Below are 13,604 nucleotides of genomic sequence, written 5' to 3'. Positions count from 1 at the left end.
TTAACTTTTCCTCTTGCTGCTCTGATACCTTGTTTCCCCAGCAGTAATTAACAGGGACAGATGCCTACTTCTTCTGGGATTGTTTAACTGTGAGGAAATTTTCAGGGTTGTCCTTGGAGGCTGTCGCCGCAAGTAACATGGTTTTTAAGTTATGCCTCTCTATTGATCCCCTTTCTGAACAATTTCCAGTGGTGCTTGCTCTGATCCCAAAGGTGTCCTCAATCAACCCTGTAACGATATTCAAGGAGAACGCTATTTTAAAAGGCTGCCTCTCCTGCAGCGTGCCGTGTTTTAAATGTGACAGGCTACATGAGAGAACCTGAAACAGAGACATTTGAGGAAAGCCTGGGAACTTTTAATCCTTGAGCCTGAGCCTAGCCATACTTTCTTACGTTAGCTTGGGAGCCTCCGATTCAAACCCACCTTTCCCACCTGGTATCCAAGCCTGGAACAGGCCATGCTCCCTCTCTAATCCAGAGGAGGTCAGAAGTCTTAAAAAATAAAATTCTGTCATAAGCTTTTACCAAAAAATGCGTTCTCCAACATGTTAAGAATGACTGTTCTTGTGAGATATAATGATGGAAATCTTGTGAGGCTGTCCCCTACCTTGTTTTGAAACACCCTCCCCTGTGCCTGGGTTCCTCCTGGGTACCCAAATCCCAGCCTCAGTGTAAACCAAGCAGAAAGTTGCAGCTACTGCTCCAAAACAGGGATAAAACCTTTCATGCTCCTCTGTATCTTAAAGGTGTTTCAAAAATAGAAGATAAAATATTTAGAGAATCAAGCATAAGAAGAACTCAATCTGAGATGAGGAAGAGTGGGAGTTAATGAAGTTTGGGTCTTCACCAAGTAAATATGGGATAATTAATTTAATGAGGTACATCTGTGGACCCAGCTGAGCTGTACTTGGGTGGCAGCGCGTCTCACTAGTCTGGGTAGTGTTACTGTGGGGGCTGGATTTGCTGAATGCTCTTCAAGGGTGAAATACTGTTCTTGTGGTATAGAGGTTAGTAGTTGTTTCTTAGGTTTGTGTGTAGCACAGCAGTGCTGTTGTAGCATGATTGTAGCATGATTGTAGCATGCATGAAAGCTACTTGTTTTCTAGCTGCTTTTTGCTCTGTTACCCTCCTGGTTGTATTTGCTATGCTGTTCTTGAATGTAAATTCTGTGAGTTCTCAGTAGAGAGGGAATTCTGAGGTCCTTAGTGGGGTTTTTTTGTTTATGAGCATAACCAGAGCACGATTGAAGGACCAGTTTGTATCATAAAGAGGGAGAGAATATAGGTTTCTGGGTTCCCCTTGCATCACAGCTTGACAATCTCTCCTTGCCTTATAGTCCTTCTGAGGAATGAAAGAGTTAATGTATTCTCTAGCAACTTTATGGTTCCTGCAGAATAACCACCATTTTAAAGATGCCTGCCTTGATATTACAGTGTAATGCTCTGCCTGACTCAACCCTAAAAATCTGGTGACTGCTAGATAAAAATCATTGAGAATGATCGTTTCATTTGAGGCATCAATAATTTCAGCAGAGCTGTTAGGACAGAAAATGAATTTTTTTTTGTGTTAAGTAGCTTGCTCTGCTTTCCCTGCAAGTTCCAGCTGAGGCTCCTGGGGTCAGGCTTTCTGGAGGTGGAAATCTAGTATTGAATGTCTGAGGGGGCATCAGACACACCTGCTTGTGAACTGTGTGAAAAGGTAGTATGTGCATTGAGAAGTAAAAGCACCGACAGAATGATCCTTCAGGGGTTGTGGGCCCAGTTCTTGTGTCTGTGGCTGGTTTTCTGCACAACCTTTTCCTCCTTCTTATGTCTGCTCAGTTGCTGGACCAGTCTTGCAGTAGGTGGGAGGCAGTAGTAGAGGTCTGACCTCCCATATACTTCTTCAAGCAGCCTGGGCAGCCCCACAGCTGGCAGGACTTATGCTGGAGTGACTTGAGTCAACCAAGAGCCAAGGCAGCAGGACACTATGATCCCTATCTCCACATGGGCTGTCACTGCACTCCCAAGCAGCTGTAGCACCAAACTGGAGCCGGATGCCATGCAGGAGACAAGATTTATAGGGATCATCCTTGAGGTACTGGTTTTCCTTCAGAGCTTTTCTTTTAGAAGATGGATATTCCTTTGTCACGTCTTCCCAGCCTGGTGGCAAAGTTACTTGGGCTGGCAGCCCTCAATTTGGAGGCTGATACAGAAAGACAGGTTGGAGCGAGCCTGTGTTTGAAGGGGTCCGTGCTGATTAAGGTCAGATGCTATACCATAGGGGCCGACAGACAGCAGGCCATCTCTTTCTCTCTAATTTTCCTTTCCTGCCTGTTATTTAATAAAACTACTGAGAGGAAGACTGCATTAACTTTACTTTTATCTTTAATTCTGTGACTGCAGTAAAAGCTAGTATTTGAGAAGTCACTGAATGCAAGATAGAATTGGTTTTATAATAATAATAACTTGTTTTCCCTCTTTGAAAATAAATATGGTTCTTAGTAGAAAGATCTCCCAGTTGCTGGCAGTCAATCAGCCCGGACAATTTGGGCTCCGAGTACTTGATTAGAATAACTTTAAGGAAAATTGCCTTCCTGAATCAAGTAAGGATCCATTAACCTGATGAAACGGGGTTTGCTTATCTGAGAGGTTAAGACTCAAAACGCAGCCTGGGCTGCATTCAATGAGGTCTCTTTCAGAATGGCATAAAGACGGAAAGTAATAAAACCACCATCTGTCATGTCTAGTCAATCAGATCTAGTATAAGAGAGGAATTATTCCTCTGACTTTACCATTATAAGATCGTCTGTTTGTTAACAATAGGAAGTGTCAGGAATGCTGAAAACTACTTTTATTCCCTCAAAATATTTCTAGCTGTCTTTATCTTGGAGAGAATGAATGTTAATCTGAGTGTATACAGCAAAGAAATATTTCTACATGAGTACAATGCTAAGGCATTCCATGTTGAGTCTCTTTAGTGACTTATTGTTAGAGGTAAAACTGAATGGGAGATGGACAAAAAGTGCAGTTTACACTTTGCTTCTGAAAGTGATTATTTCTATAAACAAATCTTGCAAGTTGCTGAGCACTCAAAGGTTAAGTCAATTGAATATGTACCTCTCAAGTAGCCCTCTGCATCTTAAACGGCTGGCATGCTAGATCTTATGTAGCCTAGGCATAGCTGGAGATCATGCAAAAAGTGATTGCATTTTTTTGGCATGGGTTTATTATATCTAATAAATGTTGGCATTAATGTATTTCTCTGTCAGTGAGTACCAGTGTGCTCTCTTCTGTTTAATAAGGGCTATACAGGACCACTTGGATACATCTAAAGGCTTGATGTCAAACAGCAAAGATGTGCTAGCTGTGGGCACAGGAGATGGAAGAGGTGGTGGGAAGCCTATACCAGCATATCCTCAGCACCCTGTTCATCAGGGTGGAAATGCCATCTCCCTTTGTCACACATCACAGATTAGTCTGCAGTAAATGTAGTAACTGACCTGAACGGGCACATCTTCATTATCTATAAATTCTTGCTGTGTCTGGTACATGCCTATGCTACCTCACAACCCATATGTACCACTCCCATCTTGCTATTGTAGCTGATGAGCTTTTCCCTGTTTGCCAGGCAGATGTCCTCTCCAGGAAGATAGGTTTAAGAGACTTATTTTCTCTTAAACAGGGAACTAGTGAAACCTCTGCTAGGTCTGGGCATTTTGCTTTGCTCAGATACAGGCGAGACTGGCTGCTGGTGAGTAATAAGTGTAAAGGAGGAGCAGATCAATAGCTGATATCTCACCACAGGAAGATACTGGAAATCTGCAGTGTGTTTGTGTCCTTATAGTGTATGAGGTACTGTTTAGAAATAGATTAGGAAAGCAGAAAGGCTGGAGGTGAGTGTAGTAGCCTGAAGAGTGAATGTGACTTAATTTGACTTCATTAAACCTCCTGCTGTTGTGTAGGGCTCATGCTCTGAGCCTGTGTCTGCAATCACTCAAAACACTTGGGGCTGGCTCTGTTCCTGGTGAAGCCAGCAAGGCTGTGGTGGCCTGCAGGTGCAGCAAGAGCAATGTACACTGTTGCCTGCTGCTTGGGCATGTGCCATGCTGCTGCTCTGCACGTTCAGCACTGCTTGGTAGCTTCTGGGTGGCCACAAGCTGGAAAGCACAAGAGGTAGTTTTTGTGTGCCCGTGGGAAAAACATTTCTGTATTCAGGGTTGCTCGTTGCACAAGTGAAGCATGCAGAACGTTTGCAGGTATGACATGCAGGACTGCTGTGGTGTGATGGGCACATCCCCATGCAAGATCTCTGGAGGAAGGAGACAGGCTGAGGACAGAAGAGAATAATTGGAGAAAGTGCCTGATTGAGTATTCAGTCATAGCCAGGTGTGCTTCAGTTAAGCTGCTGAGACAGGAGAGGTTATTTTGGAGAGAAAGGCATGTTCGGCAGAAGGAAGTTATGTGCTGGGGGGTGGCACCTGGGAAGGGCTGGGCACCCCTGGTCCCACTGATGTCAGGTGGATCAGATGCCACTTAGCTCCTAGGAAAAGCAGACCTTTTGGGGGGAGTTAGCATAAGGAGAAGAGGCACAGATGAATTCTTCCTCCTACAGAGTATAGCCTTTCTCCCAGCCAAACTCAAAGGGGGTTTGCCACAAGTGCCAGTAAAGAGCAGACTGCTCTGGGCATAGAACGGCCAGGACTAAATGAACTGTGCTATGAAGTGTCAGGGCCCCTGGAGACCCCAAAGCTGTATGTTGAAATTGACGTTAAAAAAAAAAAAAAAAGCAAAAAGATCTCTAATTTTGTGCCAGTCCCTCTGTGACCTGATGCAGGGAAAACCCACAAGACTCACCAGCTCCAGTGAGAAGCGCAGAGCTACTTGCACTCACTCTGTTAGCAAATTGATCCCCATGATTGCTGTGGGGGAAGGCTGAAAAGAATGGATGGCACTGCGAGCTTGTTATTAAAATGCATGGAACCAGAGTTAATGAATCTTGGATGAGCCCCTGATCTGCCTGGCCCTTGGTGTGGCAGTGGAGGGAGCTGGTTGAGGAGGATCTGATTAACATCTCAGTGGAAATGACAGTCACCAGAATGCAGAAGGTTGTATCATATCTGTCTGTGCTTGCATCTGGGAGGGGTCACTGTCAGAGAGCTGATCTCTCTCTGGATTAGATCTGCAGGTTTTTTAATCAGAACAGAGGTATTTGGGGATTTACATGTTCCCTGTCTCTGGCAGCTTGCCCTGATGAAATACTGATTACACAATTGCAATCTGACTTAAACGGTAGTCAAAAAATCAGATGTGTGCTAGGATATGGTGAGAATACCCTCCCTGTGATGGCAAAGATTTGAAATTGTGCAGTGCATTATGTGTCCTGACAGAGAAGCTTGCAAAGAATGAAACAATCTGGCTGTGTACTATGGGTGTATGAAAAAAACTGGAAATGTTGGAATTAATTGCTTCTCTGAGATTCTCCTATCCTGTAGCCGGATTACTGAATGAAACCATTTGCCCCAGATGTACAGGAGATTAGTGCTGCTTGACTCTCATTTTGTGGTCAGTGGAGTTAAGGTTAGGAAACTTGAAATACATGCTTGAGGTGTCTGACAAGTAACATGGTCAGAACTGAACCCCCAGGTCCTGCTGCCGCATCCCGTAGCTGTGTCCCTTCCTTCACTGCCCAGTAGACCCTCCTCGTGCTGGACATCCCTGTGAGCTGGCTGTGAGGAATAGAGTAGTTACAGGATTCCTGCTTTCTCATTACTAGCTGCCTTCTGCTGAAGGAAAGGCTATCTGTGAGTAAAAACAGCTTTTTACTCTGGAGCTGGGTGGGAGAGGGTGTGGAACGTGCCACTGGAAAGGAGCTACTGGCCAGCTGAGGGGTTGGTGCAAAAAGGGAAATCCCCAAGGCAGTATCCCGGAGGGATAACTGAGATGCAACGGTCTTTCTGCCTTTCTGCATTCCTCCAGAGCCAAGGCTGCTGCAGGCTGTGATACCTTCAGTAGCTGAGCTAGCTCTTGGAGCCTGTGGCAGGATAAGATCAGTATCTGTTTTTTCTTTGCATTGATAATACTACGGGCAGGGCAGCTTAATGGATAGACTACTGGGCTGGTGTGCAAGAGGTTTCAGCAGAGTCTGCCTTTGTCAGGATGTTTTTTCTTTCCTTTTCTCATCTCTGAAATGGAGATACTGATATGCTCAGTGAAATGCCGTGAGACTTGCTTCTGAAAAGTGCTGTGTAAGATCCTGCTTCTGATATTGATACATTTACTTCCTTTAAAGAAAACAAGAATTTGAAAACCAGAGGATGTTAATTAAGCCTGACAAGTAGTTAATAAGGCCTTCGAAGAAGGAATAGATGCCATAAGTAGCCCAAGCTAAGAAATAGCAAGATAAGCTCAAGGAGAACCAAATGGTTAATGAGACCAAACAGAAAATTACTGGAACTGTGTGTGAACTATCCTAATTTGCATACCTAAAAGGTTCACCCTTGAGCAAAGAAAGCTCTCTACCCACAGAACAGGGTGGTGAAAAGAAAGAATACTGCACCTTAAAATGGAGAGGAGGCCCATAAGAACCCATGAGAATTAAGTGTGACTAAACATAATGGCTAACAATTTTTTAAAGTGTATAAAGTGTTGTGTGTTAAGAGCTGCGCTATCTTTGTGGATTTACCACCTAGCACCCAACTCTGTGCAGACATGCAATAAACAAATATATTGGCTCTGTGTGTTGACCAGGTTTTGCACACTGGGTGAAGAACCCAGATTTGGCTTAACAATGTGACCAGGGAGAAAAAGTTCTTTGGACACCAAACGGTCCTCAAGTACTTTTCCAAAGTTCTGCCACACCTTATAACCTTTCCTCCAGCTGCAGTGACCTCCTACCTTCTCACTCGATGAGGGGGACCCACCCTCAGCCCCAGGCAAGTGGACTGGGTGAATGTTCAGATTTTTCTGTTACCAGACTCTCTCTGTTATTCAGAGGTTTTGAACAGAGAGCCTGAGTTATACCTGAACCAGACAGCTCTGGCATTGGGTGTCTGAGGGACTAGCACATCTTGTTTGTTAGGGGCATAAAAAAGACATTCAGAATTGATTACTTATACCCTTGTGAGTCAAACAGCACTGACTAGTGTGTTGGAAACTGAGTTTATATTTCCTTGTACACCTATCTTAGCTCTCCTTTTCTTGATTTGTTTTCTCAGAGTACTCTGTTGCTGACTTTACATACCTATGTGAACCATAAAACTAGCTATTGTTTTAACTAGGGACTGTCTCTAAGAAGTGGGCAGCATTCCTAAAATCCTTTAAATCACTATAAAAGGGAAACAAAAGCCAAACAGGAGGGGAAGAACACAGAAACATCCCAAGGACTGGCATGTACCCTTGGGTCCAGATTACTTGGGGCACCTGGGTGTCCATTTTCTCTATTTCCTGAGTTTACTGAAACCAGTGCTACCAGTCAGTTTTGAGTCAGTGCATAGTACCTTATCTCATAGCACCAAGTACCGCTTAGAACTGGAGGAGAAAATAGAGGGAAAGGAATTCAAGAGCTCATTTAGCCCACCTCCTTACTGACAGCGTGAACAGTTGAGTTATTCCTGACTCTTTTTTTTTTTTTTTTTTTTTTTTTAATGCAATATATAGCCTTTCTTGGTATCCACTTACTGTTTATCAGTGGTCTGTTCTGAAAGACCACAAGTCTTATTCTGGAGTCAACTTTCAATTTTTTGCAGTGGTTTTGTGGTACTCCCATCTTGAGAGCCTAGAAAGTAATTTAAATCTGTGGTTGTATTTTGTTTGTGCTGGGTTTTCTTCATTTCCTGCCTCAGCTGATCAGCTGTACCTTTCCCTGTATTTTGCTTGAACATTCCCTCCAATGAAAAGAAAGATCATAGTTTTCCCATGTTATGACAGCCTCTTAAAAAGTTGTTTGGAAATAAAAGCCCTTCCTGATGTGTTTTGTCCCCCTAATCTTCAAACAGAAGTCACAAACGTTACCAAGTAAAGCTTTATATTCTTCCCAACAACTGTTCTCCCTCCAGCATTTCTTCTGTATTGCATTGTCTCACCTGTAGTGGTCATACTTCTTTTCTCTTGTTTTTCACAGTGCTTGCCCAGTCTCATACTGCTAGCTTTGCACTTATCTATGGTACAACTTCTTATAATACGACCAACACTCCCTGGATCCTGGCCATACATTCTAGATTTAAGTCCTCCTTACTGTCTACCTACACTTTGGTATATCTTATGTGAGTAGCCTGCCCTTTTGTAGCCATAATTAAAGTTATGCTTCAGTCCTTCTTTCCCAAGCCACTTGCAGTTTGCCATCTTCTTTTTATGAGTTGTTTGTGCGGTTCTTCCTTTCACTTCAGGCTGTGCGTTCCTTGTTGCTCTGTCAAATAACTCAGCATCTTTATCAAATGACTCAACACCTGTAAGAATTTATTCCTCATTTAGTTTTGGAATTTGATCTGTGATTGGCTTAGGCTGCTTGCTGTTGCACATATACATAGCTATTGCTGCATGTTTCTCTTCACTGTAAAGTTTGGATGTCTCTCAGTGTTTCCCCAGTGTGTTTGTTCCAGTCGTCCTGCCCAGTTCCCCCGTTCAGCTGATAGCAAAGTTCATTAGGAACTGCATACCTGTTTGTAGCCTGAACTGCATACCTGCTTGTAGCCTTAACTGCATTTTGTATGTTGAGGTGATGAAAGATATGGGGCTATGAAGCAGGTGGGACTGGGATTTCAGTGCAATGAAAAGGGGAAGGATGCAGGTGGCTTCAGGGCCATGGCATGTGATGATGGAGACCCCATTTTGTTCTACTTACTGCTGAACACACAGAATTTCACTGTGAGCCATTTCTGTGTCTACAGAAAATATCTGGGGTTTTCCCCTGCAGAGGAGATGCCTTAAAGCCTCTCTGGAAGGAAGTCGCAGCAGTTTAGGGGAGGTTATGGGGGAAAGCAGAAAGGAATAAACAGCAGAAGTGTGGTAGAAAAAAATGTTGATCCTCCTTCAGGCAGGTCGTGGCTTTAAGGTGAAAAAGGGTCTGGGAGAACAGCATGCCGATGTTATCTCTGCATTCCTGCGTGACATGTGAAGAACCAGGAACCTAAGCCAGTCTGCCAAAAGGGGATGGAAACCTGTGCCTTCTCACAACCTTAACTGCTAAAAGGCGTGCATAGTTAAGGCCAGTTCTGTAGCTGGTGTACAGTGACAAAAGTTTGGATTTATGGCCAGCTGTAGATTGTCTAGTCACAGGTCCAGTCCCTGTTCTCATCCAGAAGTAGGAATTCTATTGAAAGATAGCACAGCTGCAGCATGAAGTGATTGACCATGAACATCCATGACAGATGCCATGCAGCCTTAGAGTCCGCATTCAAGGAGAAAGGCAGATTCCCTGTGACATTTGGGAGCTGAGCAGAGATTACTGAACATCAAAAATAAATGAAAGTTTAACTATTTTATTGGTGACCAAAGGACTGTTATTGTGAAGTGAAACATTAACAACAGGGTGGGAGTGAGCCAGGATTGCTCAGCGAGGTTCATCTTCAGGCACAACAGAGCTGGGGGCATCTACTGCGCTGGAAGCAGCAGGCATGGCAGAGGGGGACGGCATGCTGCAGGCTGCAGAGGAAGCCCAAGCTGGTGAGAGAATTTTTTAAAGATTTCCTCTTGCTAACCATAGAAGAAACTGAAGACAAAAAGGCACCAGGAGGGATCAGAAATTTCTCTGTTACAGGCTGTCTAGTGACCAGATGACAGGCTCTTAAATACAGATTAGGTACTTGTTATTGTTAATGGTATTAAGCTAAATACCTTTACAATTTTGAGTCTGTAAGACTCGTGAATAGAACAGAGATGCAGGTCTGAAGATTTTTGGTCTATTTTCCTGGTTGTTCAAGTGATTTGATACATCATCCTCTTAAATTTGAAGTTTGAGAGAAGTCTGCAGGTGATGTTAACCAGTCCTGATCTGTCTGAATCAGTTAAGCCATGCTTTTTCCTGTAATCAAAGAATTGGCGAAAACAAGCCAGAAGAAACCTGGAGAGGTTATCTTGTCCATCTAGGGCCAGGTCATTAAGCCCGAAGTGTTGCTGGCATACATTCATATAGCTTCTTATAACCTTGTCCTAGAGAGAAAGAGAAAAATACAGATATGGTAAAAGGGTTATAAAAGCATGGCCAGTGTATATGAATACAAAATAAGACTCATTATTAGGAGACCAGTGTAGCTGAGCTGAAAATCAAGAAGGGATTGTACCACAGGATGAATACAGATAAAAATGAAGAGATCAGTTGAGTATAAACAGATTAATGTGCACGGGACTGCAGCAGCAAACAGTGAGAATCTGAGATTGTAAATGCAAAGAGAAAATGCAGATTGTCTTCCTGTGGATTTAGGAACCAGAAAAAAATAAATTATGAACTGAAAGTCATAGAAAAATGTATTTGTGGGAACTTCTGGCTATGCAAGGCATCTGGTAGCTCTAATATTACATTTGAACATGAATTGTCCTGCAGATTGTCCACTTGCCTAAATGAAAACTCAGAAAAGAGGAAATGTTACAGAAAGCAGTCCTTGCTTTCATATTTACCAGTTGTTTAGCACATGATTTTCACGTAAATTCATCCATCTGCCTGATCTGGGACAGGACCTGATATTTAGCCGGTCCCTAATGCTTTCTTGCATAACAGACATTAGGGATTGCCTGAACCCTGCAGCCCCAGCCATGCTGTCTCTGTTCCAGTGCTCACCTGTCCTTGCAGAAAGGGAATTTGGACAAAAGCAGCCCCAAATCTTCTTTACTAAAAATATTTTCTCATCCTATCCTTGACAAAAATGAAAAGTAGTTGGTCTCTGGCTGCTTTTCCTGTCAATGGGTAGAGGCAGCATCTGGTAGTAGGCTTTCCTGAGTTTCATCTTTTTCATTCCAGAGCTGCAAAGTGGTCCCATTTAGCAGTTTTGAATCCATCCCTGTACTCCCCCAGGCTTCTTCATCCTGGTTTCAGACACAAACATGAGCACTGTGCTGGCTGCGCTTATGTTGTCTTTGCTCATAGAAAAGCTGAAGATGTGTGTTTTGTGCCCTCCTAATCTGATGGAAAATCATTGATAGCTGCATTGAGAGGGATTTTCCAGTTGCCCATTATATGGGTATTTCATCTGGACCCTCTGCTCCTTGAGAGATATTAGAGACACTAGAATATACCACATCCACAGTTGCTCTAGCTGTTATGCCACTTACCCTGTCACCAAAGAATAAACCCGTTTGGTTTGAGAACAGTTTTTCCAATCCAAAACGGCTGTTTTGTAATCTTTATTCTCCTTTTGGTGCTTAGAAGGGATTATCCGATCAAGTATCTCTCTGGCTATGGAGGAACATGCCTGGGTTATCCTACCCTGCCTTTTTAAAGGCAGTGCTGATGCTTGTCCTGCTTCTGCCCTTCACAAGGGAAGTGGTTTAATACCACATTCAGCATTTGAAGGTGAACTTCATCAGGCTCTAATGATTTGAGTACATGTGAGGTATCCAAATATTCTTTAAGCAGTTTTTGTCTCATTTCACCAATATTCCTACAGGTTCATTTTAATGGTGTTATGCATCTTGTTGCAATTTAGGCAATTTAGGTTTTTGAGTGAAGACAAACAAAAAGGACACAACTTTTCTGGCTTCTTTGGATGAGCTTTTGTTTGCTCATTTTCTAGTTTAAATAGCAGGCTTTCATTTTCCTTTCTTTTTCTTCAATATTGTCAGCATTTCTAACACCTTTTCTTATTGCCTTTTCTGTCCCCCTGCTAGCTGTAATTCATTTTGTGTCTTAACTTTGCAGCCTCTGTTGCTCCATGCTTGATCTGTTTGTTTGTACTTGTCTTCTGAAATGCCACCTTATTTCCATTTGTGGTACAATTTCTTCCTGATTTTCAGCCCAGCCGCACAGGTCTCCTTCTATCGAGTCTTATTCTGAATTAATTTGTATCTGAGGTGGTTGCAAATTTATTCTTCTTACCTTGTTTCTTGCTGTTTGCCATGAGTTACCATTTATTACCAGACATTTGAATTATTTTTTTCCCTTTCTCTCTGAGAAGACCTTCTGGCAGCTAATGGCCTAAACAGCTCTGCAGTGTATTTGACAAGTAGTGTATGTTAATCCCACTGACTGATACGATTTTTCATGTTAGTATTTAAAAAAAATCATTTAGTTTATGTGATACACAGGACTGTATACACACAGAGGAAATATTAGCTGCAGGATGCTGAAAATATTAAGGCATCATGTTGTAGCAGCGTGGGAGCCCTGCACAAGGGATGGCAAAACCTTTTCGGTCTTTTTTTTGTATTACTCCTTTAATAACTTTGCTGCTGTGTTTGCTCTGCTCACCTGTGCATGGCAGAACACAGCAGATTTCTACCAGGGGTCATGTAGAGATACTTGGGGCAGTAAGTGATACGGCCAGAGGGCTCAGAATTACTCCTGCTACCTCTAGTGCAGGGTCAGACTTGTAGGACACAAAAGTACCTGCTAACCCAGTGTGCAGGAGACGGGACCAATGGGCACAAGTCCTGTTCTTTGCACTGACCCCGTTGCTGGGTATGCTTTTGAGTCAAGTCTTGCCCCTGAAATGGGCTTAACAAACCCTAGCTCTCTGGAGGCTGTTCATGGCACCTGAGAAGTGACCCAGGGGAAAAAGCAAAGTCGTGCCAGTGTGCAAATCACTGGGAGGGCTGAAGATGAGCAGCTGGTCTGTGGCAGTACGGAGTGTGTGTGGGGGTAACAAAGTGTTGCTTTGCCACAGCTGTAGAAGAAAAGGGGAATAAGAAAGAGGTAGACCTTCCTGGCCTCATCTGCAGTTTGGGCTTCACATTTAGCAGGAGTGAAACAGGATGCCTGGGGGTTTTCAGAGGAAGTAATGCCAGAGCATGTGAGGGGATGTGGAGAGTAATTATGCTTCCTTAGGGCACTCTGTCACGTCTGAGTCCCTCATCTAAGTGTTTTCCAGGTCTTGTTAGCAATGCTGAAGCCAGATTAGGGATCTGTGGTGTGAGCAAAAGCCTCTTTCCTGGTTTGTCAGCTGCAACCTGGTTCCTGTGGTACCCAAGCAGTAGCAGCAACTCAGTAATGGACCTAGCAATGAGTTTATGGAGACTCCTTGTACCAACTGTAGATTCTGGGTGTGGTCTGTACTTTTGCTGATATGGGAGAAATGTTTGGCAAAATTCCTTGAACATTTGCCTTTTAAAGAAGCCAAATGAAAGGGGAAGAAAAAACCCCTGTGCTGCACTTAGAATGCTGCAGAGCCACAGCCACTGAGAATGGTTTATGGGAAGGTTGTGAATTTTGCTCTATAATTGCAGCTGGCACTGGAAGAATACTGATGAAGAGCTCCTCTATTCCTGAGAAGAGCATGGAAGGAGGGACAACAGGGTACCTGCAAGAACCTGAGCCCATGCAGCTGCAGGGGGCATCCAGGGGCTCCCAGCACAGCATAGGATGCGTTTGCCACAAGGAGCCCTAAGGTGGCCTTTTGGATAATAGGAAGTAGAGATGGGGTGCTGGCTGTGCCCTCTGGATTACTGTCCCATAGGTCACTCCAGGGAATTGGTGCAG

General features: G+C 43.6%; 1 protein-coding gene across 6 annotated transcripts in view; it reads left to right on the top strand.

Moving 5' to 3' along the window:
* Window positions 1-13,604, top strand: part of SLC15A2 (solute carrier family 15 member 2) — a 69,158-nt gene that overhangs the window by 14,826 nt on the left and 40,728 nt on the right. For 2 of the 6 annotated variants that reach the window (XM_037398093.1, XM_037398089.1), the window contains exon 1: window positions 5,548-5,781. The exons of 2 other annotated variants lie outside the window; for them this stretch is intronic. Coding sequence is in view for 2 of the 4 variants with exons in the window: in XM_037398087.1 (XP_037253984.1) it covers window positions 9,592-9,640 (49 nt within the window). In the remaining 2 variants the exon portion in view is untranslated. Of the gene's footprint in view, window positions 1-951; window positions 1,007-5,547; window positions 5,782-9,513; window positions 9,641-13,604 lie in introns of those variants that run through there. 2 more of the 6 variants (XM_037398088.1, XM_037398087.1) reach the window with 2 other exon arrangements.

The sequence above is a fragment of the Falco rusticolus genome, chromosome 8 (assembly GCF_015220075.1).
Source record: "Falco rusticolus isolate bFalRus1 chromosome 8, bFalRus1.pri, whole genome shotgun sequence".
NCBI classification, from domain to species: domain Eukaryota; kingdom Metazoa; phylum Chordata; class Aves; order Falconiformes; family Falconidae; genus Falco; species Falco rusticolus.
Note: the sequence above shows the minus strand (reverse complement) of the source record. Positions and strands in the feature narration are given on the sequence as shown.